Source organism: Salminus brasiliensis, chromosome 23 (genome assembly GCF_030463535.1).
Source record: "Salminus brasiliensis chromosome 23, fSalBra1.hap2, whole genome shotgun sequence".
Taxonomy (NCBI): Eukaryota; Metazoa; Chordata; class Actinopteri; order Characiformes; family Bryconidae; genus Salminus; species Salminus brasiliensis.
The window spans coordinates 4,555,625-4,575,853 of NC_132900.1; the positions used below are offsets into that span (position 1 = coordinate 4,555,625).

General features: G+C 41.7%; 1 protein-coding gene across 1 annotated transcript in view; it reads right to left on the reverse strand.

Moving 5' to 3' along the window:
- npc1 (Niemann-Pick disease, type C1) overlaps positions 1 to 20,229 on the reverse strand; it is a 28,582-nt gene continuing 8,353 nt past the window's right edge. Inside the window, exons 5-25 of the mRNA XM_072669188.1 lie at positions 18,944 to 19,111; positions 17,457 to 17,703; positions 16,696 to 16,781; positions 15,602 to 15,969; positions 15,026 to 15,252; positions 14,245 to 14,339; positions 12,822 to 12,924; positions 12,339 to 12,528; positions 11,689 to 11,871; positions 10,340 to 10,454; positions 9,780 to 9,907; positions 8,408 to 8,542; positions 8,171 to 8,260; positions 7,582 to 7,772; positions 6,505 to 6,620; positions 6,253 to 6,382; positions 5,603 to 5,803; positions 3,442 to 3,673; positions 3,155 to 3,268; positions 2,332 to 2,494; positions 1 to 1,531 (exon numbers count right to left, since the gene is read on the reverse strand). Of these exons, the coding sequence (XP_072525289.1) occupies positions 1,449 to 1,531; positions 2,332 to 2,494; positions 3,155 to 3,268; positions 3,442 to 3,673; positions 5,603 to 5,803; positions 6,253 to 6,382; positions 6,505 to 6,620; positions 7,582 to 7,772; positions 8,171 to 8,260; positions 8,408 to 8,542; positions 9,780 to 9,907; positions 10,340 to 10,454; positions 11,689 to 11,871; positions 12,339 to 12,528; positions 12,822 to 12,924; positions 14,245 to 14,339; positions 15,026 to 15,252; positions 15,602 to 15,969; positions 16,696 to 16,781; positions 17,457 to 17,703; positions 18,944 to 19,111 (3,365 nt within the window). The 3' untranslated portion in view covers positions 1 to 1,448. The remainder of the gene's footprint in view (positions 1,532 to 2,331; positions 2,495 to 3,154; positions 3,269 to 3,441; positions 3,674 to 5,602; positions 5,804 to 6,252; positions 6,383 to 6,504; positions 6,621 to 7,581; positions 7,773 to 8,170; positions 8,261 to 8,407; positions 8,543 to 9,779; positions 9,908 to 10,339; positions 10,455 to 11,688; positions 11,872 to 12,338; positions 12,529 to 12,821; positions 12,925 to 14,244; positions 14,340 to 15,025; positions 15,253 to 15,601; positions 15,970 to 16,695; positions 16,782 to 17,456; positions 17,704 to 18,943; positions 19,112 to 20,229) is intronic.

A 20,229-nucleotide genomic window follows, 5' to 3' on the forward strand; every position in this document is an offset into this window, starting at 1 on the left:
TTACAAATTAGTATCACTCTTTTAATCCAAAAAAAAAACAAAAATCATACAAATATCACGCAGTATTATCCACCATGGAATGCAGACATGGACAGTTCAGTAAATGGTTCAGATCTCAATGTTAAAACGGTTATATATGTATATATGTATAAAAAAAGAAAAAGTCTCCCACCCTTTGTGCCGGTAACAGTTACATTTCTTCATTCAATCTTTCAGAACATCTCCTAGACCTCTAGGATCTAACAATGCACTCTGAGGTATCCAATGCTAAATTACATAGAATTATTTATAAATATTAATAATAAAAAGCATGTAGACACAACCACAGGTGGTTCGAGGTGGTGTGGAACACGTCTGCCGATGTAACTCTATTCAATTCATCCTTCAGCTTTTAGAAGCTGGCTGCTCGAGTGATGCTCCTCATGCCTCGTAAACAGTTCACAAGTACCCCATTTCTAGCCATTTCCATAATCTCCCGATAGCTTTACTCTCACTACTACTTTTTACAACTGAGATCTAAGCATACATACACTGCTCTGTTCTGTGAAAGCCACAGCACTTCATAGCAACCGAGCTGATAATAGGCCCAATCCTGAAAGGAGCCTACGGATTGACAGTCCTTTCTTTTCTGGTTATATATTTTAGTGATTATTTCTTTATGTGACACGAGTAAACACAACAAAAGTTATGAAAATAAACCCCTTAATATTTGTAAAGAACACAAAATTCCCCTCAAAAATAAGTCTATTAACACCTCGTGAGTAGAGTTCACTCTTCATGTACAGGGTCACTTTTAAAGCATCAAGGAAATTCCGATATCTCTTTGCTGAAGTGATTTAGTTAGAAATTATGAATATGTCCGCTAATATAATTAAACCTACCAGATGTGTGTTCACACTCATAATAATAACTCAGATTAGTCATTTCAGATGCATATGTCATATTATTCCAGTATAAAAAGCTATATTTCTAATAGTCAGACTGGCGTGAGTATCGCCTACAATGCTGTGTGTGAAACAATGCTTAAGCAGCTTCTTCTGTGTTTGCATACCATGAGTTGCTGTCCGCTGATTCACTCATAAGTATTTGCTTTAATGTGCTTTTCAAAAGCAAATGCAGCTTCCGTCGTCTGTCCTGCGCCTGTTAGTTTTGTTGCTAGGATGACCACAGCGATATCCCAGCGTGGAGGAAGTTGCGGTCATCTCACGGGGTTTCTTCTATTTATTTTTTTTTTCTTTTCAACGCACTCCCAAGCAGGGGTCCTGAGTTAGGGTCTCTCAGTCGAGGGGTGAGTGTGTGTATGTCCGTATTTATGTGTGTGTGTGTGTGTGTGTGTGTGTGTGTGTGTGTGTGCGTGTGAACGGGTTAGTGTGTGTGCGTACAGCAGCGAGAGGCCACTGTACCCACACAGTCCCTTTGGGTTCGGTACGTCAGCTTCCTTAGAGCAGTTAGTATTTTAGCAGATGCTCGCGCTCGGTACCGGTGAACCTGTGGCGGGCGGCCATCGCTTTAGCTTTGTTGACCGATGGACCTGTGGACACAGAAATTCTTTCAATCATGGGGTAGCAGGTCCATGTATTGTCCTTATGTTTACACCGATCAGCCATTATATTAACACCACTAACCAATGAGGTGGAAAACACTGATTTTCTTCATCTACAGTGGTCAAGGGGTGGGGATGTATTAGGCAGTATGTGAGCAGAAAGTTCTTGAAGGTGGTGATGGTGTTAAAAGCAGGAAAACTGGGCAAGTGAAAGAATCTGAGCCACTTTAACAAAAGCCGAACTGTCACGCCCATACCTACCAAAAGTGCTCCAAGAAAGAACAACTGGCGTCAGAATCATTTACATTGAAGGCATTTAGCAGACACTCTTATCCAGAGCGACTTAGAAAAGTGCTTTGCTATTTACCCAAGAATAACCTCAGCCATCATAGGCACCATGAATGAACAGGTGGAATGAGCAGGGTGGAATGAGCAGGGGAATTATGGGCACCTAAGGCTCAGTGGTCCTCATGAAGGCCCCACCTCACAACCTCACAAGGATTTTCTGCTAACTTCTTAGAGTCGGATACTACAGGCTTTGCCTTGAATGGTCGGATCTATTGTGGCACCGTAAGGGAGGGGGGAGGCTACTGAATATTAGGCAGGTGGTTTTAATGTAATGGCTGATTGGTGTGTATATATACATACACACACACACACACACTTGTATATACTATAATTGTTCTATTCATTGAACCTTGTTTAGAAAGTCTGGTTTAAAAGTGCAGGGTAGGTCCAAGCTAAATGGCAAAATAGTGGCTGCACATACTTTAGAGGAGATACTTTACCTGCATAGCTGAGAAGCACTGGGAGAAAGATCAGGCCATGCGTCGCTCCCAGCAGCACGATGGCTAAATACATGCGGAAGTAGAAGACCTGGAAGATCTGGGACTTGGAAAGCGCTAGGATCAGGATGCCACCAAACTTGGTTAGTGTAATTCCGCTGAACACCTAAAAACAGAGGCAGTCAAAGAAAAGAACATTATTATACACAGTGCCAAAGGACCCCAGTGTATGGGTGTGGCCAGTCAAAAGTTTAGAAACATTCCCATAATATAAAATTAATTTTGATTCAGATGCATAAATGATTAGAATGATGACAGTATAAAGTGAAGCTATTGTTAAACTAAAAAATATAATTGTATATTATACATGATCAATAGCAATTATAATACATACTTATATTATAAATGGATAATTACATTATATTAATCATTTAATTACTTGTAGCTTCCAAAATACTTGCAACTAGGGATGTCCTGATCAAGTTTTATTGCCCTCCGATCCCATCAAAGTACCCTAGTGCTGACTGCCGACCGATACCAATCTGATCCGATCTTTGTGTGTATACACATAATACACCCCCACAACTTCAGTAAGACGTGCTGCTAATTAACACTAGTCAAATTTCAGGTTATATTATATAATTGTATATATTAGCATCTGTATATTAAATAACACCATTTATGACAACTGATCACAAACTTGGCGTACTGGTGAATGTTTAGGTGGGTAGAACCGACGTAAAAGCAGGAGGTAAACTAGGAGCTGCTTTATGTATCTATGACCTTCAGCTGAAGTCAGCTGCAGCCTCTGAGAATGAACACTTACAGAGCTGCCCATATGTGCCAGAGCCTCCTCAGCCCTCTCCACCCGCGTGCTCTTCGTGCTGATGGAGAACGCCCTCACAATGTGACTGCAGAATTCCACCGATATACCACAGCTCTAAAACACACAGAAATGTAAAAATTCAATCACCCCAATTAATATTACAAGAAATACTAGAAATTCTTCTCTTGGTATATTTATCACTTCTATACGTAAGCCAGCCAATATGGTCACACTTGCACAGTGGCTAATGGCTAATTTAAGTTAGTATTGCCATTTCTTCAACCCACCATGACCAGGTTAACGAGTGAGACAGCATTGAGGCTGATGCCCCACAGCCACATGACTCCGAACATGTTGACCAGGATCATGGCGATGGTGAGGGAGACCAGCAGGGCCGACCACAGCTCGAAGCCCAGGAGCACCGTGCTGACCACAAATATGGATACTAGAGATACACCCAGGTTTCTCGCTGTGTCATAGGCGATGGTGAGGTACTGCTCGTAGAAGACGTAGAACACACTGAAAAGAGAGTAAACAAAACCAAAGAAGAGAGTGTATGAAGGGATCATTTTTGCAACAGCCTGAAGTACAACAAGCATTCTTATCAGCATAAACCAACCATCAGCAGCCATATCATTAAAATCACCTGCCTAATATTGTGTAGAATTGAGAACTAAGAACTGACTGACTGTTTGCTTGCTGCCTAAAGTGTAGATCCCACCCCTTTGACAGGTGTCCCTGGATCCATATAAATCAAATGTTCTTCACTTCACCAGTCACCAATAATGCGAGAACTGGCATATCATTTCTTGCTCCTGGGCTCCCCCTATAGTTAGGAAGTGAATTTCACGAGCCACAGCTAAAGGACATGCTTACACAAATTTCAACTACAATGGGCTTGAGGGTTTTTTTCCCCCCACCTGTTTTTCTTAAGTTCAGTGGTGCAGTTGAAACAGATGGAGCCAGGATTAGCAATGGTAGAGGTGCTATGCTCTAGTATTGCTTTAAATGTTATGGCAGAATGATGTACATCCTGAGAAACAGCCCATTAAATCAAGTAAATCTGATTTACTCATTTTAATACAATTAAAATAAATAAATAAATACAAACAATAATAAACATTAATAACTGCATAAAACAGCCTCTGTTAGAGAAAAGTCATCATGTCAAAGCACACTGCCAAATGACAAAAAAAAAAAGCAGAACTAGACTTGAACTCGTGTTCTTGCTGCCTTTAAGGACCCTCTGTGCCCCACCCTAAATACAGAGAATACTGGGAATGTTCTGCAATGCTCTGCGGAAGGAGAAGTCTTTGCCTTGAGCGCTGTTTAAAACACATGCTAAGACTTGCGCAACGTTTACAACTCTTTAACGGAAATGGGTCACCAGGGACGACCTCTTGCTGCCTGAACTTTGAATACTATTTCTGCAGAGAAAACATGTTTTGAAGTCATGCAAATCATCACCCAGAGTCTAAAAGCAGCACTAAAACCTTTATGACACTAAAGAATTTTTCATAAAGCCTCTGAGAGGATACAAAAACAGGCCATAACTGAGACAAAGACATACTTATTACCAGCTCACTCTATATAAGGTTAAAGGCTTTTCTGGACCTTGGAGTATGCACCGATCAGCCACAACATTAACACCATGTCCATGTTTCTACACTCATTGTCCATTTTAACATACAGGATCACTTGTAGTTCTTCAATATCAGACTGTATATCCATCTGTTTCTCTGCATACTTTGTTAGCCTCCTTCACCCTGTTCCTCAATGGCCAGGACTCCACAGGACTGACCCTCACAGAGCAGGTAGTATTTGGGTGGTGGGTCAGCATTCTTAGCACTGAAGACACTGACATGGTGGAGAGGGTGTTGGTGTGTGTGTTGCACTGGTGGTACAAGTGGATCAGACACAGCAGGGCTGCTGGAGTTTTTAAACAACTCAGGGTCACTGCCGGACTGAGAATAGTCCACCAACCAGAAACATCTCACCAACAGCGTCCAGTGGGCACTGATTAAGGACAAGAGGATGACCAACACACACTGTGCAGCAACAGATACAGAGCTTCTGTCTTTGACTTACTTCACCTTCATCTACAAGGTGGACCAACTAGGTAGGAGTGTCTAATAGACAGTGGACAGTGAGTGGACAGACACAGTGTTTAAGCACTTTAAACACTACTAACACACTCCCCACCACCACCATGTCAGTCAGTGTCACTGCAGTGCTGAGAATGCTGACCCACCACACAAATACCACTACCAGCTCTGTGGTGGTCGGTCCTGTGGGGTCCTGGGCATTGAAGAACAGGTTGAAAGGAGGCTGATAACAGAGTCTGCTGAGAAACAGAATGACTACAGTCTAGGAATTATAGTACTACACAGCGGATCTAATGGACAGTGAGTACTAATGTTGTGGCAGATCATTACCTGAGAACATTACCTGTAAGGGAAGACACGGTCTGTCTTGCTGTCCGACCCCATGGAAACAGAGATGTTGTGGGCCAGCTCGCGAGCCATTTTCATGCTGTCGATGCTGACTGAGGAGTTCGTCAGAATGGAGTGGTAGCTCATGAAGTAGGTGGCCCCTACATTGGTGTTGTTGTCCTTCAGTACCACAGCAGTACTGTATGCAGCATGGCCTCTATGGAGGAGAACAATTGATATTTTTTATGACTTTAAACTTAAAAGACAGGCTGAAATGGTTTATCCTCTGTAACATAGAAATTCCTGATGATCAAGCAAGTTGCACAACAAAACCTGCAAGAAAAATAATCATCTAAAAAAATAACAGCATACTCTAAAATGTAGGCACTTTGAAAGTTGCCACAGTTTCTTATTAGGCTGAAAGTTATTTTTCCCAAGGAACTGTGAAGCTACTCCAACTTAGCAACAGTTGTTATGAAAGTGAGAGGAGCATAGATAGATAACACAGCATATTTGACTGTGAGGTTCATTTCATTGGAGCATTATTTATGCACTGTGCATGAATAAATGTGACCATCTCTGCATAGCAACAGCCAAGCTGATCAGACAGCTGTGTCCAAACATGTGCGTAAAAGCCTTTAGGCTGAACTCATTACGCATACACACCCTTTTCCGCACTTGATGTTGGGATTATCAGACAGGAACATGGGAAGAAACCTCATGAAGTCAGTGCCGTTGGGGTTCCGTTTACCTTCAGGAGTCAAAGGCCTGCACTGCACACACGAAGGATCCACCACTGCAACACACAAAGATGACCAGAAATACATTGGCAGAGAAGTAACCATGTCCACACACAGGAGGGCCAGTGACCCCTGGAAGTGTGTGAAAGTCTTGTTGACTCTGTGGCTAATGGTTCACCTGAGGCGTTGCAGAAAGCTCCAGTGTCATTGAAGTATCGGCAACAGATCGACCGTGGCTTCACCCAGTCAAAGTAGTCATCCAACCAGGAGGAGGGCGTTGCGTTGATCCTGGAGCTGACAAACACAGAAGCACAGGTTACAATAGAAGGCTTATCAGCATGCAGTTTAACTTCATCTCCATTCAAATTTCCATTCAAAAGCCTGATCACCAACAACTGTGACCAAGCTGGCTGAGGCCAAAAAGCCCAATCGCAGCTTTTACCAGAGCTTAATACTAGTACGTCATTGGTGTCATAGGAAAGAATTTACGTTACAGGGGAAGGAAGTCATCATCTGGAAGGCGTAGCCCAGTAGAGCACTGTGGTTTGCACCAATCTTTCACGTTTGAGATTAAGGGTGTAAGAAAATATCAACATATTGTGATCTTATGTCATGCAGTACTGTATTGATTCTCAAAACACAGTATTGACTTTTTATTGCTAGTTTACATGTAAAGATTGATGTACATTGACTTCCATTCAAACTTAAGAAAATTTTGCCTTCTGTAAAGTCACCATTTTGGAAATACATTCTTTTTATTGGACAGAGAGAACTCAGCAAACCCTCTTTTAAAATGTGAGCAAATTATATGTTTTTTTACCCAAAAAGATTTGGGTAAAAGAAGTGATTTTTCTAACAAACGCCATTTATACCCTTCTATAAGTGTATAAATTGCATGTTAGCTGTTTCAAACCTAGCCAGCGAGTCCCCTAGTAGTTATAATTTCAGCTGTAACTTGCAGCTGTAACCCCTCAATTGATAGTGGGCGGCAACCTCCACAATGTAAACCCTCCCACTGGTTATTGTGGCAATGTATGAAGGAGAAAAGCCTTCGATTGGCTGCTTTCTACACTTCCTGCTCATCACTAAGCCCCGTTTCCACCCGCTTATTATTCACACATAACCTGCATTTGTCAAATGTGCTGGCAGGACAGGAGACCTGCTGATCCTGAGGGTTTGTGTACTCTTTAACCTCACATCCTTAACCTCGCTGTGCTGTTCCTGTACAAACTAGTGTAAATTCAGGGTTACTCACTAGTCAACCATGCGGGAGGCGGTGTAGATTTGCTGGACCAGAGAGTCGTTGTTGCAGCCCACTCCACCACACACTTGGTTCTGACCGAAAGAGGTGCGATAGTCATGGCCATCCCGCACCACGAAGTAGACAGGTGGTCCAGTTTGCAGGTACTGGGTCAGGTTGCCAAAATAATCCAATACGTACGAGTCCTGCAGGGAAAGCAGAGTGCCTTAATTAAGGACTGTACACAATCACCAGTTAACCGATGGTGTAGAGTAATGGGCACCAACTTTGCCTGAATCTGTGGCAGACTAGGGTTCAGTTGCCTGGCATGGTAGGCCCACCACACTACACCAATAAGAACTGCCAACACTACATTCTATGTCTCATATTATAAATTACAAACCCAGAGAGTGTTATAGATGTTTTATAATATATCTAATATTACTTAGTATAGTAGTACATATAGTATAGTAATACATTACTATTTAGTTTACCCCTAAACTCCTCAAGAAACTCCTTGGAAATTATGTAATTATTATTATATTCCGACATGTTCAAGAAGCGTTACACAACTATATATAAGGATAAGAACATTAAGACTTACATCAGGCATGGACAGCCTTTGATCTAGTCCAATTTCTACCTTGTCAGTGACCGCTATGCTGAAGGAGAGCATGCCCACGAACAGAGCAACCTTTTAAAAAAAATGTTAATAAATTTAAAAAAATAAATAAATAACATAAAAGATAAATCTTTAATTATGGTTCACCAAAAAAAAAACAAGACATGTACAATAGAAATTTAGTGATATAGTTGTCAAATTACAGCAGCTGTGACTCACCACCAGGGGGCGCATCCACTCATTCAGAATAAATGGAGCATAGATTTTCTTGAAGAAGCGGAAAAGGATGCCTTCAGTCTTCTCCTCCTGTCCCTCAGGCAGCTTAACGCAACACAGAATGTCCAAGCGATTCCTCTAGAGGGCAGGAAGGAGGACGTAGGTTAATGTGAGACTGGGACATCATGGGCAGTCCCCTACAACACCTCCAAACATCTAACAAGTGCAGCTGGGTTTTCCCTGGATCAAAACACCAGGTAATATTAACCTAAAATCCCCCTGACCTTCTAGGAAATTGTGTGATAGTGATGATCATATTTCCACACGTCCTAGAAGACCAGGTTTGCACAACCTTAATCACGACTCAAATGCCTGACGCTGTAACAGATTTATCACATTCTGATTCGCTGTGGTGGTCTGTGGTGGTGTTTTTATGAGCCTATATGATTAGTTATGATGTGTATATTATTTACAAATATATATTTTTTAATAAATAAAACTAGTCCAGCATAAAAGCTCTCCATTGTAGGCAGCATAGCAGAATGTTGCCTTTACTTTTTATTAGCTGATTAAACTTACTGGGCTAACTTGGCTCTCAAGTACACTGAGCACAAGCTAATCAGTTACTGCGGCTCGTTAAAGCAAATTATGTTCTGGGCTTAAAATGTGTTTTCATTTATACTGGTATTTGAGAAGTGTTAGGTAAAACAACTTTATACAATTAAAATAAATAAATAAATAAATCATGTAGGTGACAGCAATGTGTCCCATTTTTGCATGAAGAAAAAATTTGATTTATGGAAATAAGGTAAATCAAGGGCAAATCTTAACTTTCCAGAGAACTTACTAATTAAATATGTAATAATCTCTAAATCAGGGGGACGGTCCTAGAAGGCCAGATTCCTGCACAGTTGTGTGCTTTTCCTGCTTGGGCATATTGGATTCAAATCCCCTGTTAATTGCCAGGTTTAGTAGGTCTGTTAGAGTAGGGAAATCAGCAAACTCTGCTGGACCCTGTTGCCCACCCCTGCTCTAAATATAAGAATATACACTAGACTGACCATATAGACTGGTTTGCAGTTGGGACATCTTCTGGGCTGGCAGTGAGATGTCACCCCCCTCCAACCCCCCTTATCTGACCCAGTCAAGTGATTTTGTGCCTGGGTCTGGAGAGTTCTCCCCCTGACTGCTGAGGAAGTGGGTGTCTATTTTGGTTGTTTTTGTGTTCTTTCCTTGTTGATTGTGTGTTTTGCTGATGTGGAGCAATACATTATTATAATTAAATGACCAATAGTTAAACTTGAAGTTAAAGGAGACAGCATTCGGTCACTCTCTGTATACCAGGACACCACATGGACCCTACAAGGACCCTCACCTCCTGCCTCTTGATGTCGAGACCCAGCAGAGAGATAAAGCAGCTGATCTGCAACACGAAATCGATGATGATGGCCAAGCCGGCGAAGAGTGAGAACGTCTTCACAGCTGGCATGTGGGAGAGAGATCCTGCAGAGAGATGGGTACAAAACCCAGACCTGTCATTCACACAGAAGATGACTCTGGAAGATACACAGTTTTTGCAACTAAAGAGAATAAGAACCAGAGCTTTATTATCATCAGTTCTCCTTAAAACATCTCTTCAGAACTGTTCTCATTCTGTGAGGAACAAGGGGACATATCCAGACCAAATTTATTTGAGTAAGCAATGTGAATGAGCTGTAGTAAATCCCAGCATGTGGCTGTAACCTTGTAGGGGTTGCATCACTCATCCGAGGGGGTTTCACTTCCCTTAACATGGGTGGTCAACCTTCAGCAGTTTACCTGCATCTAAAGGACTAGGCGCCAGTCCTCCGATAACTTGCAATTGTGACGTCCCCAAATACAACTGTGGAATGGACAGGAGTCTGACCAATTCCATTTCAGAAACAAATTTCTCACCTAAGAAGAAGGCCACAGTTTCAGAGACTGAAGAGAGGAACATGCTGGGAGCCACATCTCCGAGGACACGGCCTATTTGTTGGTGCAGCTCCTCGTGCTGCATGCGCTCATCTCTCTGCTCGCAAAAAGCGGAACAGAAAGCAGGTTAACAGAGTAGACACGCCAGTTTTCTTAGTTCTGCCGTCATTATAGCTCAGAAAAGGTCATTTCATTAATGCTATGATTCAGGCGAACATACAGAGATACAAAAAAAGCTCACTTTGTGAAAATTTTATGAATGCCTTAACGCATCTGATCGAAGTGTAGTCCATTGCTGTGCTTGGTTTCAGCATGCAGATCTTTTAATAACCAGTTTTTGAGGCATATTTTGTACCAATATGCATCACTCAGGGCTAGGTATTTGCTGGGAAAAATAAACATATACCTAACCCACTCATTAGTACTCTACCCAATTATATGCAATGCCTCCTCCGTCACATGCATAGCCAGCGATCGCCTCTTTTTCCAAACTGACACAGATGCCACATTACTGGTCAATCAGCGTGTTCAGAGGAAAGTGTACTCAGCTCTGATGCATCAGCTAGCAGACGCCTGTGCCAGCTAGCATTACACTAAAGAGCCATCAATCCACCCGGAGACAGCAAGGCAAATTGCACTCTCTCAGGTTCTGGCTGCTGATGACAAACAGTATGACCCAGGACTCGCTGGACCATTTAGAGCCCAATGTAATGTAGGTCACATTCATGAAATCGAACCTTACTTGGCATTTTGAACTGGCGACTGCCATTATATTAGTGCAAGGGTGGGGAACTCCTGCTCAAGCACACCTGATTTAACTCATTCGATAATTGCCAGGTTTAGCAGGTCTGTTAGAGCAGGGAAACCAGTGAACTGTGTTATAATACGGTTCCCCACGACTGTATTAATAAAAACCAAAAACAAGAGAAAAACAGGTACTACAGACACTCTACAATATACACTATAAAATAAGCTGCTCAATTATTACAGAAAAGGGAAATTAACATTAGGATTATCTACAATAATCCATCCGAACAGCACAGACTCTTAAACCGACACTTCTTGCTAACTTGGGCAAAAAGAGAAGAGAAACTGAGAAGGCGGTGACTAATAATTGAATTTCCCACAACCGTCCCTCCTATACTCACAAAAATAGGCAAACCTCAATAAAACAGACACAGCAAACTGCAGCAGCATGCAACCTTTACCCTTACCCTTCTAAGACACTGGGATCTTAGAAGTCCTAAATCAGGACTGCTATCTTATCCCTCTGGTTAAACAGCTACTAAACTATTACACAGACAAGGCCGTTGGAGATGCAGGCCACTAACCTGGAAGGTCTGCACGATGATAAAGATGTTGTCCACCCCCACAGCAAGAACAATGAAGGGGATGACCTCGATGACAATTAGGGTGAGGGGAACACCAGCGTAGCTGAAGATCCCCAATGAGCTGGCCACAGAGCTCAGAACGATCAGGATCCCTGCTATCCCCAGAGAAATCTTGGAGTCCACCTGGAACCCACATGACAATGATACAGTTTGTTATTTTTGGACCGCGAAGAAAAAAAAGCTCTAGCTGGAGGTCAGCTTAAAAAAAAAAAAAAAATAATTCAGGTTAGGAAACTCTGACTTTTAGCATATTGTCACTGTCAGGTGACAATATGCTGTGTCTCTATCTTTGCTGTTTTTCCTCTTTGTTCTTTATATGGTGTCAAAAATTCATGACCTTGACAAAGACAACAAGATTCACCATGTGGACACAGATGGAATTTGGCCTCCATCTTTTACCCATCCGTGCAGAGAGCACACATATACACACTAGTGAGCAAACACACCCAGAGAGCAGAGAGGGTTAAGGGCCTTGCTCAAGGTCCCAGCAGTGGGAGCTTGCCGAACTAAATAAGCAAATGCACTAAAATGTGTCCCATAAAACCCATTTGTAAATGATTACATAACAGAAAACAGCCCGTGTAGCTCACCAGCAGTGTCTGGAAGCTGTGGATCCGGCCAAGTGCCAGAGAAACATAGACGAACATGATGACGTAGCTAATCACGATGGTGGCGATGTCACTGTTGCTTTCGCGATCAATCTCGTCCTCAATGCTGCGTTCCGAGCTGAAGGCGATGGTCAGGTTGGGGTTGCTGTAGTTCTTCATGAAGCTGATGAACCTGAGAACAGAGGAGGAACGTGTAGGTATAAGCCACAGCTGGCTGAGTCACGTTTAAAGATATCTGTAGTTCAACTTGCTGTAATAATAGAAGCTAATTGAGTCTCACAAGCCCAATGCTGAGCATGGCCAATGACTGAGCTTTGCATGCATAAAGACTACAGTCATTGTTTCAGCCTGTAAAGACTGCACAGACAGATTCCTGCTAGAATTGGCAAGACATCGTTTAGTTTAATAAACAAAAGCCTGTATTAGACTAAAGGTATTCAATGCAGCCCTAGTTAAATTGCTTACTCTTTCTCCCAGGCCAGTGCTTTGCCCAGTTTATCCGTGTTGTTCAGGTAGTTGCCAACAGGCAAGGTGATCACAAGAGCAGTGGCGTTGTTGTAGGCCTTGCCTAAAGTGAGAAGAGCCTGGTTATCATAAAAATCATAAACATTGTCATTTTTGAGTCATTTAATGTGGGAGGACAAAATTTCATATAACTATGACTAAACTCTAAAGTCCTACTCCCAGCGAATATCATCCCTAGAGAGTTTAGTTCTAGCACACTTTTAGAATTTAGCTCAGCCAATTTTAGAAGCTGCTGAAAGTTAGGAAAAAGCCATTATTTGGATTAATTTAACAGGGATGTGCCAATCGAATCCAGTAATTCAGGTTCAGGGGCAGATTCAGGCATTTTAAGAGAAAGAGCTTTTAAGGATTTTAAGAGATGTGATCCTGAGCTGCTGCAGACAAACCTCTGAAGTTCATCTGTGACATTATTTTGGTGACCAAAACAAAACAGATTTTTCTGAACTGATAAGAGAGCCGAAGTTACCAGTTAGCAGCCAAAACAAAAGCTAAAGTTGGTGCTAATGCTAAATCTCCATTCCACCTTATACCAAATAGTGCCGCAGTTACAGTGTGTACACTTCAGCAACAGCAGACGGCTCCCAGAGCAGCAGGTAAAAAAGTGTGCTAGTTAATCTGTCAGAAGAGGAGGATCTAAACTCGTCACTCTTCCAGAAAATGTTGGTCTACACAAAAAAAAACATAAAAAACACCCAGTTTGGCTGTAGTGCGATTTTATATCATTATCTCCATTTGGGAAGATCTGTCGTTTCTCCCATCCCGTCTTTACTCCTGATTGGCGCCTGGTAAGAAACCAGACTACAGTGGAAATGCTCTGTTCTAACAGCGAGAGAGAGACACTCCTGTCTTCGGTTCTAAAACAGCTCTGAACAACACATTCAGAACCAAGGAGGAGGCTAATGCTAATGCACATACACAATAAGTGATCAGACTGCAGAGTAGTAAAGATACTAAGAGCTGAATGGTCAGGTGGGTCAGTCAGACTGGACTGGATAGTCATTTAAAAAGTTGCTCCAAAAAGAGGAAATCAGATTAGAATTTAGTCGGATTTCAGAAACTGGTACTGAAATAGTGATTTTATTGGGTTTATTATTGTGGATTAGCACATCTTAGCCAAGTTGCGTGGCTGTATTATGTATAGAAGCACAAAGCTTGGATCGGATTTGGCCGACAGTCAGCATTAAGAATCGGATTGGGGTAAACCTTGATTGGGACGCTTCAATAAATTAAGGCTGCCCAAGACAACAGATCACCATGACCAGGGTTGTGCACCTGCTTTACATCATCTTCCAAAAGGAACTCTCACATTTGAACACAGATGCCTAAAAACAGATAAAAAATATATATATAAAACCTTTCTGACCTTCATAGCCTCCAAGGACCAGCCAGGGGAAAACGGGCCCTCCAAAAGTACCCATGCAGGGGTCGTGTAAATGAACGTCAAAGTCTACTGGAGAACTAAGGTGAACATAGAGATGAACATAGACAGAGTGAGGGATCTTATTAATGAGTGCAGAAATAAACAACAAAATAGCTGCAAGCAGCAATCATTGGGGTTCAAGCACCAATCTGGCAATTAGATCCCAACTGATAATCCTTTGAAATCAATATTTAAGGATGATTTATAAAAACCTCAGAATATTTTTGGGATTTCATTGGAGGAGCTTAGTAGTGAGGTATTTGTATGGCATAAACCAAGAATGAATGTCTTTTGGTCCATATAGACCAACATGGAAACTGTTGCTCCTTAGCACCACCACCACCACCACCACCATCACCATGCCAACTGGGGCCACTTATTGCACCTACGCTCCAAAACTGGTGTTTGGGTGACTGCTCTACAATATCTATACTATAGATACTACTCTGCAATATCTACGGGATCTCTGTGTTTAATGGAAAAGCTTTGGTGCTTCTGGTCCTTCAATGCACGGTGTTTGTATATACTCTAAACTAGGCTACGGACATTCAGAGAGTGACTATACTGGATATGCGGACATGAAAAAGGGAAGGGAAAAACACCTGCAACCACAGCAGGTCTCTATTGTGGGATGTACCACAACTACTCTGCAGACCACATCTGTACCATAATGCAGGCATGTTGCCAAAAAAATAATAATACAGCAAAATAATATTCAGCCTACCTTGCACAGAGCATAAAGTGGGTGTGGTAATCATAGTACGTGTAGAACGCATCAGACACGTTGTGGTCCAGGACCTCATGGCTGTTCTGGAAGTAATTGAGCACGCTCAGAATGGCGCAGTTATTGTTGTCGGGTGCCAGGGGAGATACGCAGATGTCGTTCAAAGTCACCTTCTGCCCATTATAATCCGCCTCCAGGTTCTCTATGTCAGTCTGGAGATCCAGAATCTTGAAGGAGAAGGAAAAAAGGATTATTTAAAAATAAAGGAAACAACATTTTTAAGGTTAAAAATAATAAACGCAGTCATAATGTCACAAGATCTGGTGGAACTAGGACAGTATCACTTCTACAACCTTATGTCTGCTTTCAGCAGAAAACCACGAGTATTGTGTTTTTTGATGTTAACAACATCAGCTGCCATTTACAGCGTGTTCACATTTCATGAAGAATAGACCAAAATAAATCCAACAAAAGTACAGGCAGCAAATGAACTAAATTAGATGTTCCCTATAGATGGTATTATGTTCAAATACGTTCTTAAATTTGCATCATTTTCCAGGTGAAGACATTCCCCACCTGATGAAGCAGAGATAGGTTGAAGATTGGAGCAAAGGGAATGTCTTGTCCAGTCATGGACTCGAAAATAAACCATTCGGTCCATGGTGTGGTGATTATGAGCTGTTCTGTACGGAAGAAAGGCCCAAAGTGCTGGTCAAAGTAGTCCTTCTCCTGTCTGGCCTGGCTGTGGGGGGCTGACCACAGCTCCACAGGGTCCGTGGTGACGCGCATATAGGCCAGGCCCGTGGAGCAGGCCGCCACCAGCACCATGCTGGACAGGATCACCAGCAGGGGCTGCCGCACGCAGAACGAACCCCATTGGCTGAAGGTGACACGAAGGAAGTTCTCAAAACGCTCACCTAGAGATTCGCAACAGGTGACCTGACCTGCAACGAATAAAAAAATAAAAAAAGCAAACAAAATCAGTGTACTTTAATTAGCAAGGCAGCAATGACAAACTCAATTAGCTGTTGGCAACATTAACTACTTTATTAAGCTCTATAATATTCATGTGGCCACTTCCTTTCCTTCTGGCAGATTGCACTACATTACAGGAGGCATAGGGGGCAATATGAGAAGCAAAGGGAGAAATTACAAACTAAGGACTAGGTAAACACATCTCCTCCAATACATGTAAAGCCAGCCACTGCCTCTTATCAAACTGCTGCCGAGGTGGCATTGTTGGGCAGCAGACACACTCAAAAGAAAGAGCGAGAGTCCCCAGCTCTGCCACACCGGCTTAGGGACACCTGTGCCAGCAAACATCACTTTCAGAATGATTGGAGGCGAAGATAGCGCCCTGTACCTACACGGGGAGAGCACGGTCAATTGTGCTTTCTCAGATTCCAGCTGCCGATGGCAAAGCAGTATGGCTCAGGATTTGAACGTGCCCCCCGGGACATACTTTTGACAAAGTATGAGTTTAACTGTATATAACTACTGTACTAAAGCAGAGCTGACTGCTTGACTTGCTATGTAGCTGAAATGAAGAAATGCTAGAAGATGCCACCCAAATCATGAAACCGAAAGTCCTTTTGGAGAACTGAGAAACTGCAGCTGTAAACAGCAACAAAACCTCTATCTGTATGCAGACAGAGAGAGCTGTGGTTTACCGGATGATTTGGCAGGGTCATCATTCAGTGAAAGCGGCTGGTTGCTGCCTTGAATGGGGCCGTATTCAGATGTTATGGTCCTCTTTCTGAAAGTGGCAAAGAAATCCAAATATTAGTGAAAAGTCAAACCTACTGTCGCTGCAGCGTAATATTAGCCAAAATAATCGCAAACAAGAGACAGCTGCTAAATCCTAGAAAGTAATCTTAGAAAGCGTCCACCAGCACTGTTTATGTAAGTACTACCACTAATGCTCAATGCTTTTAAGCAGGGGTGGGAAAAGATGATATGTTATAAGTATGATAGATTATGTCATTGTAAGCTGTGCTGAGTTTATCTTTGTTATAGTCAAGACCTATTTCAATAAAAAGGTTCCCTAAAAAAAAAAATCAAATTTACATATTCTTAGATAGATATTATTAGTGCCAGGGGTTTGCTTCACTAGTTCTGCCATTGATCAGCAATCCATAGAACTTTGTAACATACTACCTATGTTTGGCGTAAAGGCAGTTTTTGATAAGTGAACCACTCTCTTGACCCATTAAACCCTGTATATAGGCCCACACTTCAGTTCTTCACTTAACTATTGGTCTTAACATTAAAACCACAATTAGCAGCAGATTCATTAACTCTAAATAGAACCTTAGTCTATTCTGCAAAATGTGCTAAAAAACTCGTTTTATTAGAAAGTCAAGATGCCCAAGTGATGTCTAAGAAAGTATAACTGGACCTCAAGAGTTGCCCCAGCTGTGTATATCCTTACCTATAGCACCAGCATCCAAGGAGAGCGACGATAAAGAAGAAAAGGAAGGCCATGTAGGAGATCCACATGATGACGTTCATGGCGTCCAGGCCAAAGATTGTCCAGGGAGGGGGTGTCGGGGGAGGGACGGGCTCTGGGCCACAGGTTTCGCTGCAGTCCTGACATGAGCACGGCTCTGACCCATCATCTAGAGACTCAGTGCAGCCAAACGTGTGGTTGTTCATGAGGGTCATCCCGGCTGGTGGATCTGAACAAATAAATAAATGAATTATTATAGAATTATATTTTTATATAATAATATAGTTTTCTCTTCATGCAGCGGAGTTGGCTAATTTAACGTTTTAATTTTCCTTGTGCGTCAGATGTCTGTTGCTCAAAACAAGTAACTCAAGCATGTGCTTTACTACTTAGAAGGACGGAGACTGCATTCCTTCATCATGAAACTTGTGTGGTCCCTTTCTGATGGTAGATGCTGTAGATGGGATCTACCCGTTGATTGAGTGATGACATTTTAGGACTGGTGGAGACATCTTTCCTCATCTTGTGGTTCTGCTCTCTAGTCTTTGTAAAGTTGCTGTAAATGTCCACTTGTAAATGATATAGCAGACAGTGGAATTGCTGACTTCTGACTGGTCTGCAATCATTTTAAACCCCTTCCCAGACTCCTCTGCATCTACAATCTTCTTTCTAAAGGCCCCAGAGAGCTCTCTGAATCTGGCCATGGTGATCTTCACCACTCACTTCAACAATCAATGGCAAACCAGAATAAATATCTGAGGTATAAGTAAGACAGGCTCCTCCAGAAACCTCTCTAACCATGTTCTGATCATCTGCAGCTGATGTTCTGGACCTGAGTCTCATGCTAGACATTTTAAGTAGTAATAAAACTTTTTCCTCACTAGAAAAACTGCATTTCCATTAAATGACATTAATTACTTTAATTACATTTCTATACAATTACACGTTTTAATGGGGTGTCCTTATCTGTGCTACAATACTATGCAACTATATACATAGATTACAGTACTAGAGTACAGGGTCATACAATATCAGAAATCACACAAGCAAGTTTACCAGAGAATACTTAACAACTTTACACAGTGACGATTTAGGCTTGCAGTTAGCACAACAACTCTTGGGCTATGAGCCTTTACTCTAGCTATTACTTCTAGCTCTATTAGCCTTGCAGCTTCAGTGCAAAACCTAAAGAAGCAAACACTGGACACCAAACAAACTGTGTGATTTTGTTTTTTCTGTTTTATAGCAGTTAGGAAAACCATTCCCAGCCATGTGCTTCAGGGTCTGTCATTTATAGTTCCTGAATTCCTGCATAACTTGGTCAGGCCAGTTATTACTTTTCACCCAGAGCTTCTTCCAAGGCTCAGTTCTAACTTATGACTTTGTAGTGGTATCATGCCACCAGATTCCAAAGGTTAGTCCTGTGTCTGAATGTCAATGACCAATGTGTGCTTGTGAACCGCGTGTACCTGAAAATACAGGATCGATGTCGAAGGGAACCTGGCCGTTGTTAATGTTAAACATGTACTGGATCCAGTTAGTGGGGGTGCACGCACTGGCGGACTTCCCACACAGCAGACTGAGGGCCTTAACATTGCTGGAGGGGGCCTGCACGTCCTTGCATGCATTGTACATAGCTGAGGACAAAGAAAGGAAAATAGAACCAGATGTAAGTGAACAAACAACTTTCATAATGTCAAAGCAGGGGACAACACACACACACACACACACACACACACACACGCGCACACACACGCACACACACGCACACACACGCACACACACGCACACACACGATATATTGCATAAGCATGTTCGTGATCTCCCTCCCAAATAAGGTAGAGAAAGCACTGCAACAGACCAACTAAGTCCCTAAAGTCCCCCAAGACTTCCAAGTCACTGTGTGATATATATATATATATATATAAAAATATAAAAATATAAAACACTACAGCCCCTTTTCTTTATTTCAGGTGCGTGGCATTTTACTTGCAGGCGCCACCACCTGTTCTACGAAACTGAGAACTGAGAGGTAAAGTGAGGGAGAAGTAAAAGGAAGTTAAATGTTAGTATGGAAAGAAAAAGGAGAAATGTGTTTGTAAGTGTCTATTAAGTGACGTATGAATAAATAAATAAATAAATAAATAAATAAATAAAAGGTTTTTCTGAAACACATTTTTCTGTTTTAAAGAGAATGTAGTAATAAACCGTTAATCTATTTATTTAGTCCCATGTTTCCATCTTGCATGATAAAAATACTGGACATACACATTTAACAACTGAAGTGCATCACTAATAAATCTTACTGTATTCTAATAGGCTTCTATTTATAAATTAATTACATTTTACATATTAATTGGCAGTTTTACTGTGACACAGAATCAAGGGAACTGTGACTAATCAACAGCTATTAAAGTTCTTATTTCACACATGATAAAATTCATTTATAAAGTCCCAGTCATGCAAAATAATAAATAAATAAATAAATAACACAGTTTTTGGTCTTACCACCCCACAGATACCATTTTAATATATTGTTCTGTATTTGTCTCAGACTTCAACATTTTATAAATGTAATAATGGCCCTCTATAGTACAGTTTGTATTCTACAGTGTACAGTGATTGTATGATGTATGTCTACACATCATATAATGAACGTGTGAATGATAGTACTGTATAGCATGTATAGGGGGTGTATGCAGAATAAATGTTTATATAGGGTGTGTAATAATATTCATATCTTGTTTATCTAATG